The sequence below is a fragment of the Patiria miniata genome, unplaced genomic scaffold, assembly GCF_015706575.1.
Source record: "Patiria miniata isolate m_02_andy unplaced genomic scaffold, ASM1570657v1 HiC_scaffold_9, whole genome shotgun sequence".
Lineage (NCBI taxonomy): Eukaryota > Metazoa > Echinodermata > Asteroidea > Valvatida > Asterinidae > Patiria > Patiria miniata.
Window position 1 is genome coordinate 21049148 of NW_024037076.1, and position 23298 is coordinate 21072445.

General features: G+C 38.4%; 1 protein-coding gene across 8 annotated transcripts in view; it reads right to left on the reverse strand.

Moving 5' to 3' along the window:
- LOC119721022 (vacuolar protein sorting-associated protein 13C-like) overlaps nucleotides 1–23298 on the reverse strand; it is a 98316-nt gene that overhangs the window by 22719 nt on the left and 52299 nt on the right. For 6 of the 8 annotated variants that reach the window (XM_038190893.1, XM_038190892.1, XM_038190889.1 and 3 more), the window contains 15 exons: nucleotides 21715–21905; nucleotides 21416–21544; nucleotides 19608–19787; nucleotides 18653–18775; nucleotides 17422–17574; nucleotides 16703–16870; nucleotides 15953–16104; nucleotides 15301–15312; nucleotides 11713–11836; nucleotides 11122–11253; nucleotides 9552–9638; nucleotides 5829–6041; nucleotides 3345–3440; nucleotides 2382–2486; nucleotides 938–976 (listed from right to left, as the gene is read on the reverse strand). In XM_038190893.1, coding sequence (XP_038046821.1) covers nucleotides 938–976; nucleotides 2382–2486; nucleotides 3345–3440; nucleotides 5829–6041; nucleotides 9552–9638; nucleotides 11122–11253; nucleotides 11713–11836; nucleotides 15301–15312; nucleotides 15953–16104; nucleotides 16703–16870; nucleotides 17422–17574; nucleotides 18653–18775; nucleotides 19608–19787; nucleotides 21416–21544; nucleotides 21715–21905 — 1904 coding nt within the window. The remainder of the gene's footprint in view (nucleotides 1–937; nucleotides 977–2381; nucleotides 2487–3344; nucleotides 3441–5828; nucleotides 6042–9551; nucleotides 9639–11121; nucleotides 11254–11712; nucleotides 11837–15300; nucleotides 15313–15952; nucleotides 16105–16702; nucleotides 16871–17421; nucleotides 17575–18652; nucleotides 18776–19607; nucleotides 19788–21415; nucleotides 21545–21714; nucleotides 21906–23298) is intronic. The other 2 variants (XM_038190887.1, XM_038190891.1) reach the window with 2 other exon arrangements.

The following is a 23298-nucleotide window of genomic DNA, read 5'->3' on the forward strand; positions in this document are numbered from 1 at the left end:
ACAGTGCAGTTGTGTGGTTATTATGATCAACTACAGTTAGTTTCTAATACACACACACACTGTTAAAAAGCTAGGGTGAGGCACAGCTAATGAGGCTGTGTTGTATGACATCAAAGCACCCTGTGTCCTCCGGTTTCCGTGTGATCAGCCACCATTGCAGTAGGCAAGCGTTTGGTTATAGCAACCACGTTGTCCATTGTAAACTAAACAATAGGGCTTATTTGCACATAAAATACCCACAAATTCTGTTTCAACTGCCATAAAGGTCACTATTTGCGTTGTGTTCGCTTGTCATTATCGTGCCTACCCAGTATTGGGTGTGGGCTTCGTGTTTCTGCCATCCATCACAGCCTTAAAGGCTTGCCTACTACGCACTGCGTGAGGCGCTATAGGATCTTTGCCTACTACAATGGCGACGCTGACTTTCTGGTACCTGGATGTAGGCTGGGTCTCATGGGTCAGTGAGAGAGCCCTACATGTGTTCAGTGATCTAATGTGAGGAGTCACATGTCACACACTTTGATCTGAATACTCCATTGTCATCCACTGGAGGTTAGGCAGTTATAGTTTCCTCTGTTTTAAAAACTGATATTTCCAATAGAAAACAAATTACAATTCTAAAGACATGGTAAAATCAAATCACACTTTACAATTTTTACAAATCGACCTCTCCGCCATGTACCAGTATGGCTGACAAAATGAGAACACAGTGTATGACATTTGACTTTTTTTTCATTGAGTGGGTCACAATGGGAGCTGACAATAACTCGCTCATTGCTTGTGGTTATATACAGTAATGGAACACATCACGAGACAACAGAAACACAAGCAATCACTAAAATACTACACATTCCAAAACAATGCCACTGGAAAAGAATAAAAAACGGTCACAAGAAGTGAACATGGGAATGCATGGGTTCCCTGATGACAGTCTTACGCTGTATTTCTTGGGTTTCGAAGAACCAGCTCCTTCGGCCTGGAAAAATGATCATGGTGTGAAAATGCAACAGACTTGATAATGGTAATGATGATGAATACTGATGAAGAATGACATCAATTCTATTCGCCTATGAGGCGTCGGACTAATGATAGGGCCCCGCATAAATGTACAACAAACGTGCTTCAAAATCATGGTTTCGTAAGTATGAAAAAAACGTTGGACGCACAAACGTGCCCATGTGCATTTACTGACTGCGCATTTCAGCATTTGTCAAATTGTCTTCATTTATGCATCGGTTTCGAATATAAAGGCAGATATGCGTATAGCCGTACAAAAACCATACACAATTTTGAGCTTTCCGTAGGTCATGTATGTTGGTACACAAACATGGATGCACTCAACAGGCTACATTGTGTACAGTGACGTAGCCCAATCGTTATTAACAATGTAATATACCTCTACGATGTAAACACATTTTGAGTATTGAAAAATTAAAACACAAGTCCCTCTCATCAACTCCAAGTTCAAAACCTGATCTTGATAATGACATTGCCAATTTTACATTCTCTCACTAAAAATACCTTTTTGAAAAATTACCATAATAACTCAATCTATTATGGCAATACACATCCTGACTGTCATCACATGCGGAATATTATACTCACGTCAGCCAACTTTGCCAACAATTAACATCCACTCTTCATAACTGAATATGAGTTTTGATGATTATGAATTATGAAGTGAAAAATGAGCCAACTTTTCAGGACAGGTGAGCATAGCTGAGTTTGCCTGCTCAAAATGAATTTGAACTGAAACTGAAGGATAGGCATGAACACAAACAGTGACTTGTGAAACATAGACTAAGCATTCCTATCAAATATTCACAACTGCTATATTACGAGCATAGTACTTATGCATTTATACACTCTGTTTTAACATTTTCAAATTTGAATGAAATGTAAATCACTTAAATCACAACTTTGGATGTCGAACAATCAGAAACTCACTGCTGATGCTTTTTTTCTTCAGTTTATATGTCACTGATTACCAGCCACATTTTTCAATGCAATTTAGGGAAGAACCAACTTAAATTGAACTGGACTTTGACCGTTTTGATGTGTTTGCGGGAAGACTGAAAATCTATAAAATAACCTCTCATAAACATAATAGGAACAGCTGTAAGATATCATGAAAACTGAATAAATATCAGATATCTACTGGAATTAACAAAACTGTAAACACATACAAAACTCGTGTGTGAAGTTGGTAATGCCAGCAAAAACCTGATTATTGAAAAACAGTCTTTTAATATCTTCGTTGACCACAGATTCTATCATATGCAACAGAATCTATCGTTTCTTTTTCAAGCTGATTAAAATTCCAAAAAGCTCATTTATTTGTTACGTAATTTTGTTCAACTCCACATCCAAGCAGATCTTACCTCAGTGTTTTTTTCATCAGTCTTACAAGAGATGAAGCCAGTGCTACCCACAGCATCCAGGGAGAACTTGTCTGACCAGTTGGATTCACCAACCTTCATTGAGATCTGTCAAGAAAGAACAACCATGGTCATTGGGAGCAACTGTTGGAGCAACTGTTGTAGCAACTGCCACCAGGCATACATACCTCTAGAAGGATTTACTTGTATTGCACAGTTCACTTGCAAACATTTGTTATGCTGCAGTAATTCATACACCCTTCATATTTTGTATGCAGCACAAACACAAACACAAGTGCATTCAGAAGTAACAGATAATAACAAGCTCGAAATGATCTCAGAAGCTGCGGGGAATTGAGTTTGTGTTTGTACATGTGTACCTTCATGACCTTCTGCCTAGTCTGTATGAGACAGATGGAGCTCTTGCATGTACATGTCTCTGGCATTGAGATAAAGGATTTCCCATTTGTCGAACGTCACAATGCAAACTTGACCTCGATAATGCAAGTCTGTCTGCCCTCCCTTGAGGGCCATAAAACCTACACAGGACCTCAAGCAGGACCTGGCTAAGGTGAGTTAATGGGACAGGTGTGCGCATTCCAACGTTTGTTACTAACTAACTAACCTATGGACTAACGGAGAGACACGAGTACTTGTAGAGCTGCTTTCCGCAGCTAAAAACTACACAACTCCCAGTTCTTTCGCCTAGTGCCATATTGATACCATTTGTCAATGTGTATTAAGAACGTTGACTTTTTCCCATGACGAGCTTGGCAAAATATTTAAAAATGACTGCCCCTCTTTATTGTGAATTGCTCAAATTAGTATTAAACAAAGAAAAAATACCACTTGATAGATTGTACAAACAACCGTAGTTGAGTTTCAATGTCTTGAAAATCCAGGAAATAAGATGCGGAGAACTGTAAAATCACAACTATATCTAAGCAAGTGGCATATAAAGCTCACCTTATTTTTGCCAGGGATGAAACCTTTGTTTGTTGGATAAGAAAACAAGATGGGCTCCTTCTTATCTGGTGGATGCTCAATCATGTCATTCCCTGCCTGCAAATAGCAACAAATAAAGAAAATGAAACAACAGTAACCTCTCCTCCCACATTTAGAAAGATGACACACAAAATGTTTAACAATTTTTGATACTAATGTGAATGCAATTTTTCTACAAGTGGTCCGTGAAAGTTGTCTGGACAAGGAATCTATTCCTTTATTTGTTATTTTTGCAACAAATAATTTTGTAGCTCTAGATGGAGTTAACCACATACATTCTGTTCATCCATTTCTCTTCTCCGTGTTATTTTTAAAAAAAAGGTATTTAAAAAAAAAAGCTTCGGAAAGCACAGTTCAATAATTGAATAAGTGCATCTGGTCCATATAACTAAGTATATATTCTCTGAAATATTGGTCTGAACGATGATGTACTATATTACCAAAAATGATTTATACACAGAACTATGAGTAGATTCGTATTTTGGAAAAATATGCCAATTAAACTTTGTATTTCCAACTCATAAAGCGGTCTTAATTATGCTAGTTTGGTGTTCCAAATACGAATCAAGTTTTGAGGCTTTTCGTTTCAGAGTAATCTGCCATATGCATATAAAATCATAGATAGTATCAACCAAGTAGAAGAAAAGTTTTGTTTTGAAGCATGTTCAAAATTCCAGAAACTTTGGACTGGGACTTCAGCATGTTTAAAGTATCTTACTGGTCCAACTTAAAGGGATATACAACATTTGCAAACATCACAAAACAAAACTACCAAATTATTATGAAATACCTCACTGGACTGTTAGTGAATGACAGTCTAAAGCATCCTGTAAAATCATGGCACCTGGTGTGTTGTAATTTTCAAGAAAAGTGGTATTTTATATCAATTTCCAACGCTGGTCGGCCGACCAGCATTGGAAAAACCTGCTTTTTTCAACTACTGTCTCCAATTTACCAAATTTATTCAGTCCACATTTTGTTTGCAATTGGTATCACGTCCGTGAACGGGTACAAGCCAGCTAGACTGGTTCCCTGACCTTACAATTCCCCAACGTCTTTAAATTGCTCCATTTCATTGTAAGTGGGGTCAGGGAACCAGACTACAGGAATATGATCGTTTTTCTTGGTTATTCCAGCATCTACGAACACAAAACTAACAGAAGTTAGTGCTTCCGAAGTCTGCGTAAAACCGTCGATGGCAACGCGTACTGCAGCCTGCAGTTGTGAGTTCGCTGCCCGCCACGTATAATTCAGTGTCGCGTTATAATTTCGGGGGCCTGTTTTGGAATCAACGAAGGATCGATGCAATGCTTCAAATATCACAATCTTTGAACTACGTTGGGTTGGAATAACGAAGAGTGCATAAAGAATAATATCCATTGGCGGTTGTTGGCTGTTTGGCCTTGCTTATATAATGGTTGAACCAACTTGAATAAAAGTTGAATCGACTTGTTCCTCGCAGGTCTCACAAATTGTAAGAAGTTCAAATTAACGTTTGTTGAAGAGTCCAATACTGTAACTTAATTATGATCTTCCTCCATGATTCAGACTTTGTAATTTTATGGTAACACTAAACATTTCCATTGCAAATGACACCTTCACGTTTTATTGCATTATGATTTATTGTCAAAACTGTACAATCAGCCTAATTCGCCTGTGTATACTACAGTAAACTACGTTTTCCCACAAATGCGACTGCCTCACAAAATGCCAATTTCAGACCAACGGGAAAATTTACAGACAGTTATACATGCCATGGTACATAATTGGGCGGCAACGGGTGGGGAACGGGGGACCCCACCCCAACCCGGCCGGGGAAAAACCATATCGTTTGGTCTCCCCCCTCACTTTTTCTTCCCCGAATAAAAATTGTAGCCTACTATTATGATTCTATTGCTCAGAATATAGCTGATTCAATGACTCCAAACTCGAAAATGATGTTTGAAAGATGATCTTTTGCTTGAAACAATTGGTTTTAATAATAGTGGTCAGAAATTGCCTCAGATCGCACCACAGAAATTGCTTTTCTATAACTGCATGTCTTCTTAACTAAATCCGCCATTTACATTTAACTCCCCACATTTTCAACCCCAACACAAACCCCCTACCCGATCTATGATCGGGTAAATCAGCTTGTTTGCTATAAAATACTAAACCCCCAAACCATCCATTTCTGAAACTTACGGCAAAGGCAAATGTTGTATATTCCCTTTAAGTGCGGACTACATGTTTATTGCAATCATCTTTTGGATTTCATGAACAACTGCAGGTTGCTGATTATGTGAGCATGCCCCTGGTGAGCAACTGGTGAACAAATTAAATGCTGTGCTTATCCCAAGTAAAACATCAAAGTTTTATGTAGAAATGCACAGCTGGAATACCATACTTGCATTGTGTGCCTCAAATTCTTGCAACAAAGGCAAACTATGATCGAAGTACATGTACCTTGTAGGTCAGAGGCAGTCCCGTCTTGTTGACCAGCCAATAGGGAGCAAAGATGGCCATTTCTAGGTAGCCTCCGCTGTAGTCAGCCATCACACCCAGCTCTAACCAGAGTTCATTGGATGCTCCACCCTTGAAGCCTAGCTGGAAGAATTCCTTCAGACCTGGTCTGATGGTGATCTCACCGCGCCAATCAGTACCGGCATAGCCTAGCAGCTGGGCAAAGCATGACAAAGGATAGATTAACTCTCAAGGTTCATGAGGTTACTGTTTATGGTTATCCTGATGGTATTAAGATTTCAGACCTTTTGCTCGTTGGGCAGATTTTTCAATGTACTCATCAGACAGACCAGTTTATAGTTCTAAAAGTTCCCACCTTCCAATGGTTGGTCACAAACTTTGCAGCAAACACACATGCTACATTCAGAGCTTGCTATAGAAACTACTTATGTTTAATACGACTGATTCAAAAATTTCATCCTTAAAGCTATAGTCCATCATTTGCAGCCATCTGAAAAGTAACTGGCGTAATTATTGTTGAAAAACAAACTTGGTTGAAAGATATTAAGGGGACTAAACTCCCTGTGAAATTATTCTTTCTGGGAAGTTGTCATTTTGAAGTAATCAACGAAAGAAGGCATTTCCAACGGTGATTCTTAAGAAGCACCGTAGGAAAATTTAAATTAGTAGTTCGTTTTGTTATTCAGCGCAGCGCGCACAAGTATTGGAACGACGCACACGCGCGCGCGGTTGTTATAATTCGTCGGATCAGTGCGCGACGTCGCGTATAGCTGCAATTCAAAACAATTCAAAACATGAAACTTTTTATTTGAAATTGAGATCTTAGAATGCTGTTTTTCTCGGAATATACAGCTGAAGCTGAGCTGAAACTTCATCAAGTAAGTTGTTCAGTATCCTTCATTAGATTTTGAACACTTTCGTTGCTTCAAACGAACAAAATGCACTAATTACAAATGATGGACTATAGCTTTAACTTTTTTAGACAACTTTTAGTAGTCTTTTAGTCATATATGATGTATTATAGAAAATTACACAAAAAAAACCTTCAAACTAGTCTTAAACCTTCAAACTCAACTCTCCAAAATCACATTCCCAAATAAAAGAACATAAATTTTGTTGAATTTGATTCCGTGTACATGTATGTCTTTAAAGGGCCCATGCAATGTATGTTTCTGCACTTCCCTAAAAAAAAAAAATTGAATCCATGCTTTTCCAGACAACTGACAGCGCTATTGCTGTGATATCATTTCAGGAAGACACAGTTCAGTTTAGGGGTTTTCTGTTCAAATTGTGCACCCAAAATTTGCTCATTGAAAACTTTATGTGAGACAGGGTTGCTCACTGGCTTATAATAATTAATAACAATAATTTGGGAGGCTAATCATCCTTACTGGAAGCTGGTATGTTGAATTGCGAAGGACGCGGCTACAACATGGTCGGGCCGCTGGCACGTAAAGGTGCCTATGGCTGCCGGCCACATCGACCCATATATGACCACAGAGCACAGCCAGAGATCGAAAGTGTTTGAATTTTCCGGCAGAAGGAAAACCAGAGGGCCCGGAGAAAAACCCTGGTGGCACAGGAGAGAACCAACGCACAACTCTACTCACATGTGGTCCACAGTCGGGAATCGAACCAGGGCCATAGTGGTGAGACGCGAGTGGCTTACACTGCCATGTACTTACACAACAACAAATCCCCAAAGAAAAGAAAATTGATGACAGCAAAATATCCAATATTTTAGCAATTTTTTGTACTGAAATAGCTGTATTAAATATTGAGGTTTGGCCCCTCCTGGCCCTTCTAGGGCATGTACATGTAGCTCAGTACTGTTCAAATCATTCTTGATGATGCACTATTGATGGATCATTGCATGGCAGGGGATATTGATCATTTCTATGACAGCAATGAGCAGGTTTAGACAAGGACCATTAGTTGACTAGTGTTTGGTATGTGATGTAACTGGACACCTGCATGCTAATTCCAACATGCGAACGTCTCCAGTTAATTGCTGTTCAAAAGTCATCATGTCTTGATCCTGGCTCCCTGCCATGCATTATGATGTGTGCGACTATTGGTAACTAGTGATGGACCACGTGACTATTGATAACAAGAGATGGACCACGTGACTATTGATAACAAGAGGTGGAACCTTATATTACCCCGGTTCCAAATAGTTGACTAGAGTAGTCCAACCATCCTGCATTCCAACTACAATGTATGGTTAACCATAGTCCCACTCAAACTTGCTTAATGTTCAATGAACTGCCATTTAGTGCACTTTGGAGTAGTTGTAATACGTGATCTCTTTATGTTTAAACACCCTATGTCTCTATTCAACGTCATAAGCCTTATCAAAGTCTCGTGCGCACGTCTTGTGGGATAGAAATTGGATAACAAAACCCACAAGTGTTGTGCATAGTAAAAGAACTTGTTTTCAATAGGCCATAACTCAATAAATATTTACCCGATTGGAAAGATTTCTTTGTTGTTGACAAGCTAAGGAAAATTCTCTCCAAATATCGATACTTGCGGGTTTTTTAAAGCTGTGAAAACACGTACCAGTGCACACGTACTGGTACATGATCAGGTACGCTGGTCAAAATTTGGACATTTTACCGCAAATTTCACACCTTTATACCGGCATCATTATTTTTTTATAGGATTCAGGAATATAGTTCAGTACCCGGGTAGTATATATCATTTCCTTATCATGTGTATCCACAAAATTGCCAATTTACACCATAAAACTTGAAGAAATCCAAGTTAAGTGGTGAAAACCATTCGCAGTTACCTGCGTTGTTATCAGGCAGACAGCCATATCGATATGGCTTATTCCCAATTATGAGATCTGATATAATGCTTTAAAAATGTGTTCAAACAGACACGCTTTTCATGTGGTATTCAAATTTCAATAAAAACAAAAAATCAAATTAGGTTTCGTGGTTTGAATGATCTGCAACAAAATAAAAACGAAAAGTAAAAAGAACTGTACAAATGAATGAAACCTTCTCACACAATCCCCGTATAATTCAGTCATTTCTAAAGATTCAATTCATGTAATCTAAATCGTTCAAATCCCTTATTTCTCCAGCAGTGTTGTATCCGATAGTAAAATAATGAGGTAAATTAACTTGTTTAATTCATGGCATTAAGAAATGTAGGTTGGTAAATGATTTAAAAAAGGGCTGATGGATTTTTGTTAATAATGGTACAAAAGCTGAATGTATAGAATGGATGCCATAGAATAGATTCCATTGTTATTCAGTTACCTGTGGCTGTAACGGATCCTTTCTCTGAGTGTGATCATAATACTGAATTGGAACAGGAACAATTTAAAACTAAAACAAAAACATTCCTAAAAGTATCAAATAATTGGCAGAATTTTAAAGACAATGATATGATTTCGGTAGTTGCTCAACTGATATAAATAACATTTCGGTTCTCCAATTAAAAAGTCAAATGTTTTATATGTTTTGATAAAATTTGAACGAGTAAAAATACAGTATAAAATTCACCTGAACACTGTTTCCTGTTTATCGCATAATACTAATGATAACACGTTACCGTTGTCCCTCCAGGAGACATTTGCAACTCCTACTCCAAGTTTCTTTGTTCAATCACAATATAAACCTTGTTCGTTTCTCCCCTTGGGTTTGTATATATTACCATGGCAACTTGTGACCGTTTTCTTGAGATACTCACCGATAGCATGATCATGGTCTTGCCCATGTCAACGTTGGATAACTGAGACTGCGCAGCAGGATCGACTTTGACCTCCAAACCTGAGCCCTACATTCCAAAAAAAGGAAACACCAAACTAAATTATCCCAAAGATTTGAATTAAATTTGATGCAGGCTGTCAAAAGATCGACTGCTGCAGTTGTTCAGAATAATTGGAAGAGCCTAGCAAATGGAAAATGAATGCAAACGTTTGAGAATCTAAAACCCAATTCTGTTTGGGTTGATCTGCATTTCTCTAAATCCTTTTTGGTTCAGTACGACTCTAGAACACCAGTCTGAAACAGTAGTAATACAGATATTGCAAGCATTTTTTAAAAAACAGGTACAACAAATGTGAACAAAATGACAACACGACCCACATGTATATAAAACACAAGAAAACTCCTACAGACCATTTTGACATTTCGGTTATGTGATATAGATTTTCGCAAACTAGTCTATTCTGCAATGCATACTTCATATCACTTGAAAAATGGGCAGTAATAAAATGTATTGCCGTTTATTGTACATTGTTGAAAAATACCATTAGAGAGATCCTTATGTGGCTGTTTTGTCTAAAGGCAAAATGGTCAATATAACATTTTTCTACAATGACCTCATGGTCTGGAGCATGCATTGAATTCGTGGTCTGCGGGTAATTCTGCGGGTTGTGGGTTCAAGTCCAGCCTGCGGCTATGGTGCGTGTGTACCCTTGGGCAAGGTATTTTGTCACTCATTGCTTCTCCCCACCCACGAGTAAATGGGTACCTGTGAGGGCAGAGATGGTTATTGTGATTGATTCTAACTGCCTTGCGCCGAAATGGCAGCATCAAGCTGTATACTCCCCAGGGAGCTTAGATGATATTTGGAATGTTTCATTGGCCCAATGAGCAGGGTAATAATAATGTTAAGCACTTTGATCTTAGTTCAAAGTGCTAAATAAGAACCTGTTATTATTATTATGATTATTTCAGTTCTTGATAAAAGTAGGAAGTAGAATAGTAATTTTCCTGCAAATGATAAAGACGGGAAATATGGAGAGTTCAAATCAACCCTTCTTCCAAACATCATCATCCTCACTAACCAAGTCTTACTCATTAGTCTTAGTCTTACTCATTTGCTTTGTACAAAACTCCTGGCAAACATAGTCCAAATCTTCACTATATTGACACATATCATCAGCCAATCAGACTTTCTGCATGAAGTCTGGAAACCATTAATGATCATGATTCTGGAACTTCAGGGTCAACTTTCAGGAAAACAGTGAAGGACACGGGTTGTTTGGTAGCGAATGGGAGAGCCTTTCTTTGTGCAAACCAAACACCTTCTCGCCTCTACCTGGATAGCACATAGTGCAGCCATATTAGTCGGATGTCAATTCTGGGTTGGCTTTTTTAAGGAGCAATCGGATTGGTCAGAAATTAAATCAATCCATATTTGGAAGAGTTCATCAGGTGAGAAAGACTACCCTGGCTAGCGAGGATGAACATCATGTAATGCTTGAATCGCTTCTCATAGACATGATAAAAAAATGATTAAAGTCAATACTGACTGCCAAGGTATATGCGATCGGGATTGGCATGAGATTGCGTAGAATCACAACAGGGTAGAGATGAAGAGTAAACTTGGGTGCTGTCAGTGAGTTGCCGTGCACAAACCGCATCACATCAGGCTCAGTCACAATCTAGGAGGGAAAAAATCCAAAGCAAACAAATAATACTAAAATGTCCAAACATTACAGAGAGTATAACTGTTTGCAAGGCAGTTCCCTTCTACTTCCCCAAAGCAAAATCATCAAAAAGGTTACATGTAAGAAAGGATTGGTAATGGTTGGAAAATTGGGAAACTTACATGGGTTGTGGATCTGATGAAGCCTTCAAACATTGGTGATTATTTCCAGAAAAGTTGTCAAATTTTGTGATTATTTTCATGTTTCACAAGTCTTTTGGAAACTCATAATGTCCAAAAATTGGTGCCTTCCGAAAATAATCTAAGACCCAACAATTGGTTTATTTTTTTAAGGAACCTATTGTAAATGAATGGGAGAAAGCCTGCATCCCCCCAATGATACATGTTCAACATTATGGGCTGGAATATATCTATCACAAGTCTTGTTAAAATCCAACTTAATCAAACAACTTACGTTGATGAAGAAAGGCGTGTAGCCTTCTGTTTTACAGGGACACCTGAAGGTCACACTCCCCTGACCTTTCTGTAGCTCCTCCCACAACTTCTGCCACATGACAGGGGCATCACACAGACTGTACCTGTGGGATTTATCACATAATCAGGATTAGCTCAGATTAAACCTTCTGGACTAGAACCTATTAAGGTCATAGCATGAGTAGGATGAGGGCTCTGTGAAAATCTATGTTAAGTAAGCATTGAGGAATGAGAACACTGCAGATATGAGTGGACACTAAGCACGCTTTTTCCTGTGTGTGCCTGTGCTCAGCGTCCTAGCAACAAGAAAACGAAATTGTGGCTACACGCAGACTGGATTCGTCACTATACTTTGAGGTATATCAATCAGTTTACACGTGGCATCAGGTTAAGGGATAATTCTTTACTCAAAGAGTACCTATACAGGAGACCATAACAAAACCCATTGGAATACACTCTTGACCACTGCCCTATCCAGCGGTAGTACTAATCATCACTGATTTCTTGTCAGCTCAAACTGGATAGATTGTGTTTCATAAGCCAGTTCGGTATCTCGATGAAGTAGTCCATGTCAAAGGTCATTTGGGATAAAATCGCTGACGTGATGAAATGCGATGTTACGCGGACGCCTGTACCATTCTGCTTGTAACTAACAGCGAGGGCGTCGTGCGCCCATCTCCCTGCGCATTCATGCGCCTTCCATGAGCGTTTGATTATCCCGAATGACCCGTGACCCATATCATTGTGTGCATGCGCAGTTGACATACCAAACTGGGTATTACCCTTTGACCTTTTTAGCTCAAAATTCTGCATGGGGATTACATAATGTGCAGTGTATACAGTAGTAAGTTGCTTTCCACTTCCTTCATAAAATGTGAAAGAACTTTGCATTCACTATGGTATTGGATAGGCAATGGGTATGAGAAAAGCATTGGTACAAGAAATGGATGGCTGATATTATGTGTTTGTGTTTGTGCTAGTAGTTGATTGGATGTATTCAGCAATCTGGAGTAACACTCAAAAAGAACTCTGACTATGGAATGAATTGCCTTCAATCAAAAACAATGCGCAATGTATGTTTAGTTGATGTTAACTTACTTTTGGCAAAGGGTTAAGCTGCTAAACTTTATTTAATCTTTAGTTTCCAGGATTCATTTTTTTCTTCAGGATATTGCAGAAAATGAATCGAAAGAAATCTGTGTACACACCTTCCAAATTTGACTAGAAAACAAAAAGAATTCCATAAAAAAATGGCAGTAGCAAATGTTAGAGGGTGTCGTCACATGCGAACAGTCTCCCCCCTCCTACAAATAATCGTGAGAAGGAGGCATTTGTATACTATTAGGTTATATAGTGTGCATGATTGTAGGATTTTATCAGCGCTCCACATTGAAAATATGGCACGATGGTAGGGTATGACAATTGATCAACAGGCCATATTTTCTCAGAGTAGGGTTTGAAGGTCATGTAAATCAGACACAGAAAACTATGTATTTACCATTATAATGCATGCTGGGATGGTTAAGCTGTTGATGTTAAGCTAAAAAGTTAGGGGTTTGCTGCTAACAGCAAGATTTTGCACATTTCAAACACATTTCATAACATGAACATTTTTTTCATGCACCTTTTGGGGATCATATTTCACATTCTTAGTATGCACTTGTTAAAACTCAAGCATTTAAAATGTAACACCCCAGGCCAAAGCAGGTGCCTCCCAGCTGAGAAAAACAGGTCTAACTTCAGCTTTCAGTATTAAAATTTTGAGGAAAAAAAAGGATAATGGAGAAAGGATAATGGAGCAAAATCAGACATTTCATTACAAGACCGAGTTCTTTGAATTCAGGGAGGTTAGTTGGATGCTATGATATTGATTCTAGAAACAGCCTGGTTTCACCACGGGGCATCTCATATTAAATGCAAATTATTTCAGCTTGTTTTTTTCACCATGGCAAATTACGCAAAACAATTGGAACAAAATGTACAAATTAATTGTAAGTTAAGTAGTAATAAAGCATGTTTGCATGAATGATAAAGTTGGTTTTACATCCTCTTTTGCCCCTTAATTAACACTGCATGATGGCAGCCACAGGAGGAAGATACAGAAAATATAAGTAGACCAACTGGCATGAAAACAATTTCTTTTCTTAGAGAATGAAGAGTAACGAATGGAGATATGCAAATAACTTTTAACAGAACCAACTGCTGCAAACCATTAATTGTAGTGATTTTAAAGCAAAATACTCTTTAACTTCATCATTTAGTTTATCAGGTTTGAAGAGGGTCAGGTCTGGGCCCAATTTCATAGTACTGCTTAACAGCCGACTTTGTGCTTACCAAGCCTCCAATCTATTTCATAGGGACCATTAAGCAGTAAGCATAGCAAAAGCAAGCTTAACCCCAGAAGAAAACTTTGCTTAAATCAGTGACGTAACAATAGAACTCTCCATGCGCGCGCAACCGTTAGCATGAAATAGTGCTTAAGCAGCAGCATGATTTTCTGCTATAGTAAGCACAACTTTTCTGCTTACTGTTAAGCAGTGCTAAGAAATTGGGCCATGTAAAACAATGGCAGTACTTTCAAAGTTAAACAAAATTGCAACCAAATTAAGCATACTTTAACTTTTTGGCAATTTGTTTGTTCAGGCCAATCTGCTTGGGACTTTCACATTGGTTATATTCAGAGAATACATCTTGTGCTGGATCTTACCACACTTTACCACTGGAAAGTTTTTCTGCATTTTTTCCTAGATTAAAAGTTGACATCACACTACTTTCACATGTACATTGAACAAATCCATCTGAAGTTGTGTATGGTGAACATGGTCTCTTCTCATGATAAATGGGAATGGGTTATATGATCGTGAATGATTTGTAAGACATCATTTATGATATACATGTTGTAACTGGTGTATGGAACACTAAATTTGGCAAAGCATTAATATATGCATGTTATGTATGTTGGTAATAAACATGCATAGCATTGTGCATAAACTTACATTGTCATACTATGGTACTATGATCTTGATTGTCCTCAAGGGTTTTGAATATTAATGTCGCTTCTACTTTAGAAAACACAATTAAAATATATGACAATGCCTGAAGCATTGTACTTTAAATTGGAATATTTTGAATTGAATTTTCACAGTGAGTTTTTTCAAATCCAATTAAAATCAAAACACGCAGGCATGTCAATGTGATAAAAAAAAAAATGTAATAATCCTGTTTTTCTGATTTTTTTAATCAAGCCATCTACTTCTTTAGGATTCCCAACATTTCATAAAACTAATACCATAGTATAACAAAACACTTGTCTATTCCGATATGTTCCATGGGTTGTATACACCCTTAAGGGCAAATTGCACCCCTGGCTTTGCATGTGCCATTTGTGCCCTTGGGCATACAAAACAGCACAGACCACATCAAAGCAGACAAAATGGCAATCTGTATTAGTACACATGTTGAACTCATATTAACGCAATGTGAGCAATGTAGGCATTGGGTTAGCGTAAGATGTCATTGTGAGATACAACGGGGGAACCATGCTATAATCATCACAGTATTCACTTACTCAACGTCAAGGCTAGAGAAATGGTGATGTCCATCCGGATACAAAAAAAAGAACAGCACACACAATCAGTCAAATACTCTAAATGACAGAAAAAGCTAGCCCTCTCTCTATTTATGCAACAATGCAGTAATCTGCTGTGCAATTGGCTATGGCAGTGCTGCAATAACGCTCTGCAATAAGAAACTCTAGTTGTCTTTTCCACAGTAACTTAAGGTTTGCATAAAAGGGAAAATAACATAATAAGCCAAATCACTATTAAATGTCCAATGAAACTGCACACTTCCACAAAGTTACTACCAGGATAAGCAATTCAACATATTTATGTGCAAAATAAACATGAATAAAAAAAACATTACGAAAACACTGAAGAAAAAATCTTGTGAACTATTCTGAAAACTGTTCTTATTTCTGATAACTCTTGCAACTGATTGTTAAAAAACAATTTAAAAATTGTTTTTTTTATGTAAATATTTTCATAATCATTCTCGATAGAGTTACTTTTTTATCTTCCTTTACTTCATAACAAAAGAATGACAAAAACAAACCTTAAACATAGCAGAGGTAAATTTAGTCTATAAGATGAAGTAGCTCACATCTTATTGAATTTTGGAAGACAAACATAACAAGAAACAGACAAAGCTTGTGATCTTACCTTTTGTCCAGTGGTTTGACCAGCAGCTGGTCATTGTGGGCCACATTGAGTGGCACTACAAACTTCTCTGACCCTTTGATTGTACCAAGTTTCTCAGTCCAGTTGGACACACGGGTGTAGATTTCCACATCTGACTCAAAGTGGTTGTAGAACTTGAGGAAAAAGAAAAGAAATTTGGATCCGAGGTGAAATATTACTCACAAATGCAAAGGAAATAGTTAAGTACTGGTTTGGTGTTTAATGACATTTCCTGACACACCAACCGACTCCTTCTGTGAATGTGCAACCATTGTAACATGCACCGACACTTTAAAGTGTCATAAAATATGAAGGACAACACTCTGATTAATCTTTACAACAACAATTGCAAAGCTCCAATTATGTAAACGAATGTATAAATGTCAGTCATGAGTCGCTGGAAAATATCATTAAAGTTCTTCAATAGATATTGTTTTAACCAAACATTATGGAGTTATACGTTTTGGGGAAGGTAATATATGTTTGACATCAGGATTATCGAAAAAAATTGTAGTGAACTTTATATGTTTTTGCAATTATAAATGAAAATATACTTACAAATGGGTCTTATTATGGTTTATTTATTTTTTATATATACTGCTTTAGAGTGTATTATAATTTACGTTATTTTGTTTTTGTTTTGCGATTTTAACTGTTTCACTGTAGAAAGTAATTTTCAAATCCTGCAAAATAATAAATGAATGAAATGAAATTATGAGCAGACTGCCTTACTTGAAGCGGTGATCTGATAGTGACTGTTCTGGAGTCTAGCTGAGCCTCAATATCCAATACCACTGAGATGACGGTAGCCGAGGGGGTCTTCTTAGATGGAGTCAGGTTATACAAGACCTTACCAGCACGGTATACAGCAATATGTGCTACTTCTTGATATCCTTCAATCTATGGGATGAAAAGCAACAAACAGTTACAATATGGAATTTATGCCAATGGCTTGTAAGCTTAGAAGTTAAATTAAGCCTATTCCATTCCAAACACTCTGATTTTGTTTTGTAAATGAGAGATCTATTTTATAAGGAAGCATGAAACTGCCTCTTCAACAACGGCATATTAGGTCTTGCATTAGTAAGACTGATTCCAAAACTTTACAAAGAAATGGAGTTGTTGCCACAAAATCGTCTCGAGGCTTCAAGCATAATTGAGCTCTTAAGACTGTAGCTCAGATGCAGTAAAATGACCACTTTTTGGGGAACTTGATTTGAACAATGTCATTTTAGAGCATTTGCATGAGTATAGTTGACTTGCCTAAAGCGACCCGCAAAGGATGGAAGTATGAACATAACACCGATATCACATACTGGAAAACCATTTTCACAGAATAACATATTTGCTACAGACAGGACGAATTTTTTGTCATAGATGAGGATAAGGATGCAACTAATTATGTTAAGAAATCAACTATAAACAAAGCTGTAAACAAACAAGTTGTTTACCTGGATGGATATTTCTCTATGGAGATCTGTTTCTCCTGATTTCAGGATAGATTTCTGCCTCGTGGATGCCATGACAGCAGTTGCTAAGGACAGACCCACTTGGGCGTTGTTCTTCAGGCTGTACTTGCCCTCAGGTGTGACGCCAGTCGGCATCTGAAGGGAGAAATCAAATCATTTGTTCTCATTACCCAATGTTTTACTCTTTTTGTTTTTGGCATCGGCCTGCCCCATCTCCTTCCAATAATCACAGGCTTGGCTCGAAAAGATATACATTTATTATTTATTTGATCGTATTTTTGATACTGTAATTTCATTGGTCTAGAACGGCCACGTGTACAGTCCATAAATATAACTCTTTACTTCATATACACGGCGTTGAATATAGATTACCTCATATACACTGCGTTGCATACAATTTACCTTATACACTCTGCGTTGAATATAAATTACCTCTGCATTGCAAGTGTGTGTAAGAGTTTGAACGGCACCGTTGGCTTCGTCTATGGTGCAATGCGCCCCTCGGTTGCTAAAAACACCGTATCCCATATCACAGCAGTCAACAATTGTTAAATATCAAGTGTGACTTGAACATAGCTCATGTCAAATTGGGGACTACTGAAAAGGAAATTATTGAAGGCAGCCTAATATTTATTAGCGTACACAGGTACATGTACATGCACATGTTGATGTTTAAGGATCTGAACTAGTATGGCATTGCCTGGCTCAGAGGATTTCAAAAGTTTAAGGTTTTAAGAGGGGATAAATGTCACATGAATCACCACTGCCTAAGTAACCACTTACATTTCTCATTCTCTGAATATGAACTACCATTGGATATAATACAAATATCCTAAATATCACATTTACACTATAAACTCTCTCAAATACAATAAAAAATGTATGATTCATTATGACCATTTCCATTTCTCAACATCTTCAGCAATGATGCCTGGAAAGTAGCACTTCATTAAACCTACTCTCAAAGGATTTTTCAGAGAATGTCAAAATTTGGCTGAGATATTTAAGTTTGCAAAGACAGTTATTATAGATAGTTCATAACACGATCACTTTCATCAATTATGGGTTCTTTTCATAGCTTGTTCTGTGCATCCCAAAAGGACTACTGTCAGCCCAAAAGGCTCCCCACTGCCAAACTGAGAAGGAAGGAAAGAAAAGTAGACCATTGTCCAGGAAAATGTTGCATTTTGAAACGCTGAATTGAAGTACTTACAGCGTAGTAACTTCCAGCTTGTACAACCAGCGGCAGGCCGGTGCGGTTGATCACTGTACATGCAGGCACGACTACATCATCTTTGATGGTTGTGTTAGGATCTGACATAGCCTCACCAAATGCCTGATGATAAAACCATAATAACACAAACAAAAAGGTTTATATATTGAACAACAGAATGACAACTTCTAGTGCAACTACACAACTTGGTAAATAGGTATCTACAATCCTGGCCAAAATGGTTAGGTCATGTCCACACAATAAGCATACCCTCCCCGGTCTCCCGGTCCCCCGCTCCCCCGCTCCCTCGGTCCCCCGCTCCCGCAATGAGAAACATTGGCCGGGGGCCGGGGGATGGGGGCTCAGCGAGTTTTGGTAAAATAAGTGTCAGTTGATGCCACATTAATTAAAAAAAGATTTTGGACGCCAAATACGTTTGTGCCTGAAAACTCATATTTACTGTCCAAATCAAAGAAATGACATTTAAAGATTATTAAATTCTCGCAAATGACCTGTAAGGGAGACATTTTTTGCTAAAAAATTATACTCAGGGAGACAAGGTAGATTAGGTACTAACATATGAATGTCTCCCTAGTGTTTCAAGTCCTATTTCTAGGCATCATTTTACCGTCTCAAATAGTGCGAATAGCCTAAATCAATTACTCGTTATGCAAAACCCAAAGTTCTAAAGCTTGGTGAGAGTAGGTTTAGTTTAGGTAAGGGTTAAGTGTCATTAAAGTTCAGATTTGTTTGTGCAAAAGTCTATGGGAATGTCTCCCAAAGAGACAATTTCTCGTAATCTATATTATGTTTATAATTTTACGAAAATCTATCTGACACAAAACTCAAAATATTCTTGGATGACAAGTTGGCTTTGAATCATTTTTTTTTTTACATTTTGCCTTATTTTAAGACTTATTTCTATTTCCTTTCAAATAGCAGACTAAGTGTTCACCTTGCCCAAGTTGGTCAGCATCTCCAGACATGTCTTGGTCAGGGTCAATTGAAGCATACTGCTGGAGGATAAGGTGACAGTCATGACAGGAGGGGCAAGGTGGATATTGTCTTCTTCCTCTTCTGCCTCACCGGAGGCTGCTACAGATGAGACGTCTAACAGATCATCATTCTTGACAACCTGAAGAAAGAAGCAATGACAGATTATCTTTACAAAACTTGTACATCAATATGACACCTCGCAAGTCAATTTTAGGGTGAGACTACAGTAACACCCATAATCAGTTACGAATAGCTTTTCCAAAAATTAAAACTGGATCGTTTTATAATTTGGAGTCCACCTTTATTTCTGTCCCTGTTAAATGTGGCATTTTCTTATTCTGATGCACTCTTTAATGCAGTCATCCTCCAAGAGCGATTATGAATTGCAAATCACCTATCTTAAAATTAAAGAAAATATGTTTGAAGTTGTTTCTAATACTTGAATGGCAAATAACAAAGCACCAAAGTAACAGGGACAGGAACAATCTCAGACTTTGGACCAGGCCCATCGCCAAGGGGGGGGGGGGGGGGGGGGGGGGGGGGGGGGGGGGGGGGGGGGGGGGGGGGGGGGGGCGGGGGCCCCCTGACAAGCAACTGCCCCCCCCCCCCATCGGCAAAAACCATAAGCGTCAAAATTATATATAAGTGTGTTTTTTACTTGTAGTGTGCCCCCCTAGTTTGTACTGTGCCTCCCCCCCCCCCCAATGCCAGGAGCTGGCGACGGGGCTGTTTTGGACCTTTTCCAACACCTTGCTAATGGGGCAACAATGAATTAAAATCCTTGTCAATTTTGTAAATCATACATTCATTATTCAACCTTAACCCTCTCCAACCCTTCAAAATCCAACTGCATGTTTTGTAGGAATCTGTTGGAACATGGTTGGAGTGAGGACTGCACTAGTAAACTGATCATGCTTTACATGGGGTCAGGCATACCACCAATAATCAGAGTCCAACAGTTTGGGTGTAGAGATGCCATATGGGTGTTGGATTTTGCAAGAGTGAGGAAGGATTCTAGTACATCACTCACAGGGGTTAGGATTATCTATAATTTAAATTAATGTAAACGTAAACAAACGTAAAAAGCAATCCCTTAATGTGATGCTTATTGAAAATTTTCCCATAACATTTGCACATTTTCACCCAACGCAATGTTTTTTTCCAATCAGAAAATCAATCCCTCACATTATTTGGTCCCCAAGTGCATACGTAGCAACATTATGATATCAGGAATTTCTTCTCTTTGTAATATTTTTAAAAAAAAAAACAACAGTATAAGTTTCAAGGGCTCTTTACTTGCATACATGTGTTTTACCTGTAACATTTCTTACTAAACATGATGACATTATTACAGTTGAGGGTGAGTAACTATTTTTATGTCAACAACTTTTTAATGTGACATCATTATTCCTGTATCGGTTGGATTTGTTATTCAATTAGATTTGTTATTCCTCAGATCATAATGGCAAGCAAGTGCAGAGATGGGTGCTGCTCATTATTGAGATCAAGGTTGTTCTTACCCCTCATTCAAACTTTGCTTTTGCCACATCACATTCACAGTTTGGACTGCCATCGTTCAAAATACTAAGGGAATATTTTTCAATTTTTAGCAAAATCTGTTATCAACCACATTTAACATTTATGTAAAGAACTGGCCGGCCATTGAAAAATGCTCTCATAATGTGTAAAAAAAAAAAAGGAAGGTCAATACATAAAGTCTTTCATAACGGAGGAAGGGGCGAGAGAGAGAAACAAGGGGCAACCTACATCCAGATTGATGTCCCATGCTTTATGCTGGCCAGGCTCTGCTTCCAAGGGTTCCAGGAGAGGTTCCCAGGCTGAAGCCTTCTCATTGTAGCAGGCTATCTCAGCAGTCATACGGGTCTCAACATGTAACTGCAAAAAGAACAGAAAGGGTACACGAATGATGTCAAATAAAACACATATGCTTTCCGAAGAAATCTTTCACATTGAACTTTTCCTTGGAATCTGACGTGATTGAGGGTCTACTCTTCAAACAAAATATCTGAAACTGTGGTTTAGACAAAGCAAGTTAATAAACCCACCTTAGATGACCAATCCTTCACCACTGCCTCCATGCTAGCATCCACTGTCAGCATGGGTACTGTACGTCTGCCTACGCTAGCTTCAAGCTTGATGATGATACTATTGATAGTTGCAACCAGTTCTTCTCCCTTAGGCTGCTCTACTGCACCCACTACTGCCTCCTCAAGCAACGTGGTCACATCTACTCCCTCTGTGGATTCATGAGCAAATATAGGAGTAGTGGTGGCATTCAAATCAGGACATTTTAAAATTCTGTTTGACTTCCACTATTTGGTTTGGATTTTGGTAACCGTATATTCAAAACTACCCTTTTTGTGACACAAGATAAAATGAAATCAACTGCGGAACATCCATTAACTGCCTCCATGGTCTCTGACTGGAATCAAATCCACTCGCTAGCAGTCTTTTTTGTTTATGAATAGCCTGCCCCTTGACTGATCAGCGAATTCCAACCTATTGTTTTTGTAAAGGCCCAGTGGTCATTGGATCCCGCAAACTATACCGTAACCTTTTGTTGGCATGACTGTGAGCTGAATGGGATCTTCCGGCGAAATCAAACAATCATCATTCAGTTTGAAAAAAATTAGGATAACCAGATTTTGAAATCTTCAATTTTTACCACCACTGTAGGAGTGTCAACCTTTGAGTTTACTCATGGTAAGAACTCTTTCAGTCTTGAACTCAGGATATCCTGGAGGAATTTTGCAACAATAAACCAGCCCAGTGATAGTTGGAAACACCTTTTTAAATACTACATCGAGCCCAAACCCTCATGGGTGCACATTATGAAGGTACATTTGTACATGCAAATGACTTTTCCAGCATGACACATCCAGGACTCAGGTACGACCCGTCACCTATATGGGTTTTATGCAAGACAAATTTAAGAGCTGCACTTCAGTTTTATTTTGTCTCGTTTTCTGGCACTTATGGGTACAAACCATTAAACAGGTCAGAGGAAAGGCATCGGCTATAAATTACTAGCCACAAAAATCAATCCATACCATAAAACTATAACTTTAGCTATGTGGTATGGACCCCTTGCATAAACATGATGGTGTTTGTTACCACTCATGCAAGCTCCGTGTGCAGGAACATTGCGTGCCTGCATTGATAAAGGTGAATGTGTGGGCGTATGGCAGCAATGCATTCCAAAGGCCTACCTTGATCTCTGTTTGTGACCATTGAGAGGGGTAATTGTGCATGGAGTTCATATGGAATTGTAGAAGATACATTGAATGTGAACAAACTTCTGTCAATACAAGTAGCAAAACTAGGCCAATAAACACAAAGCTACAAATGCCAATGATCCCACTCATGCCACCGTTCAAACTGATGGCACTAGCAACATTTTCTGGAGCATTATATGAAGACAAGCATCAGCACCAAGAAAGTGGGATTTTTCACACAAAATGTGATTTACAACAGATAGTAGGAAGTCCTGCCAAAACTTATGGACCAAGACATAAGTCCAGCCTGTTTTGTAAGGCACAGTTTTAAAAGGACGACTACGGTTCAACTCATACTGACTCCTGTTTCACGGACGAAACCATGATAACTGATAGCCATCAGTGTTACTCTTA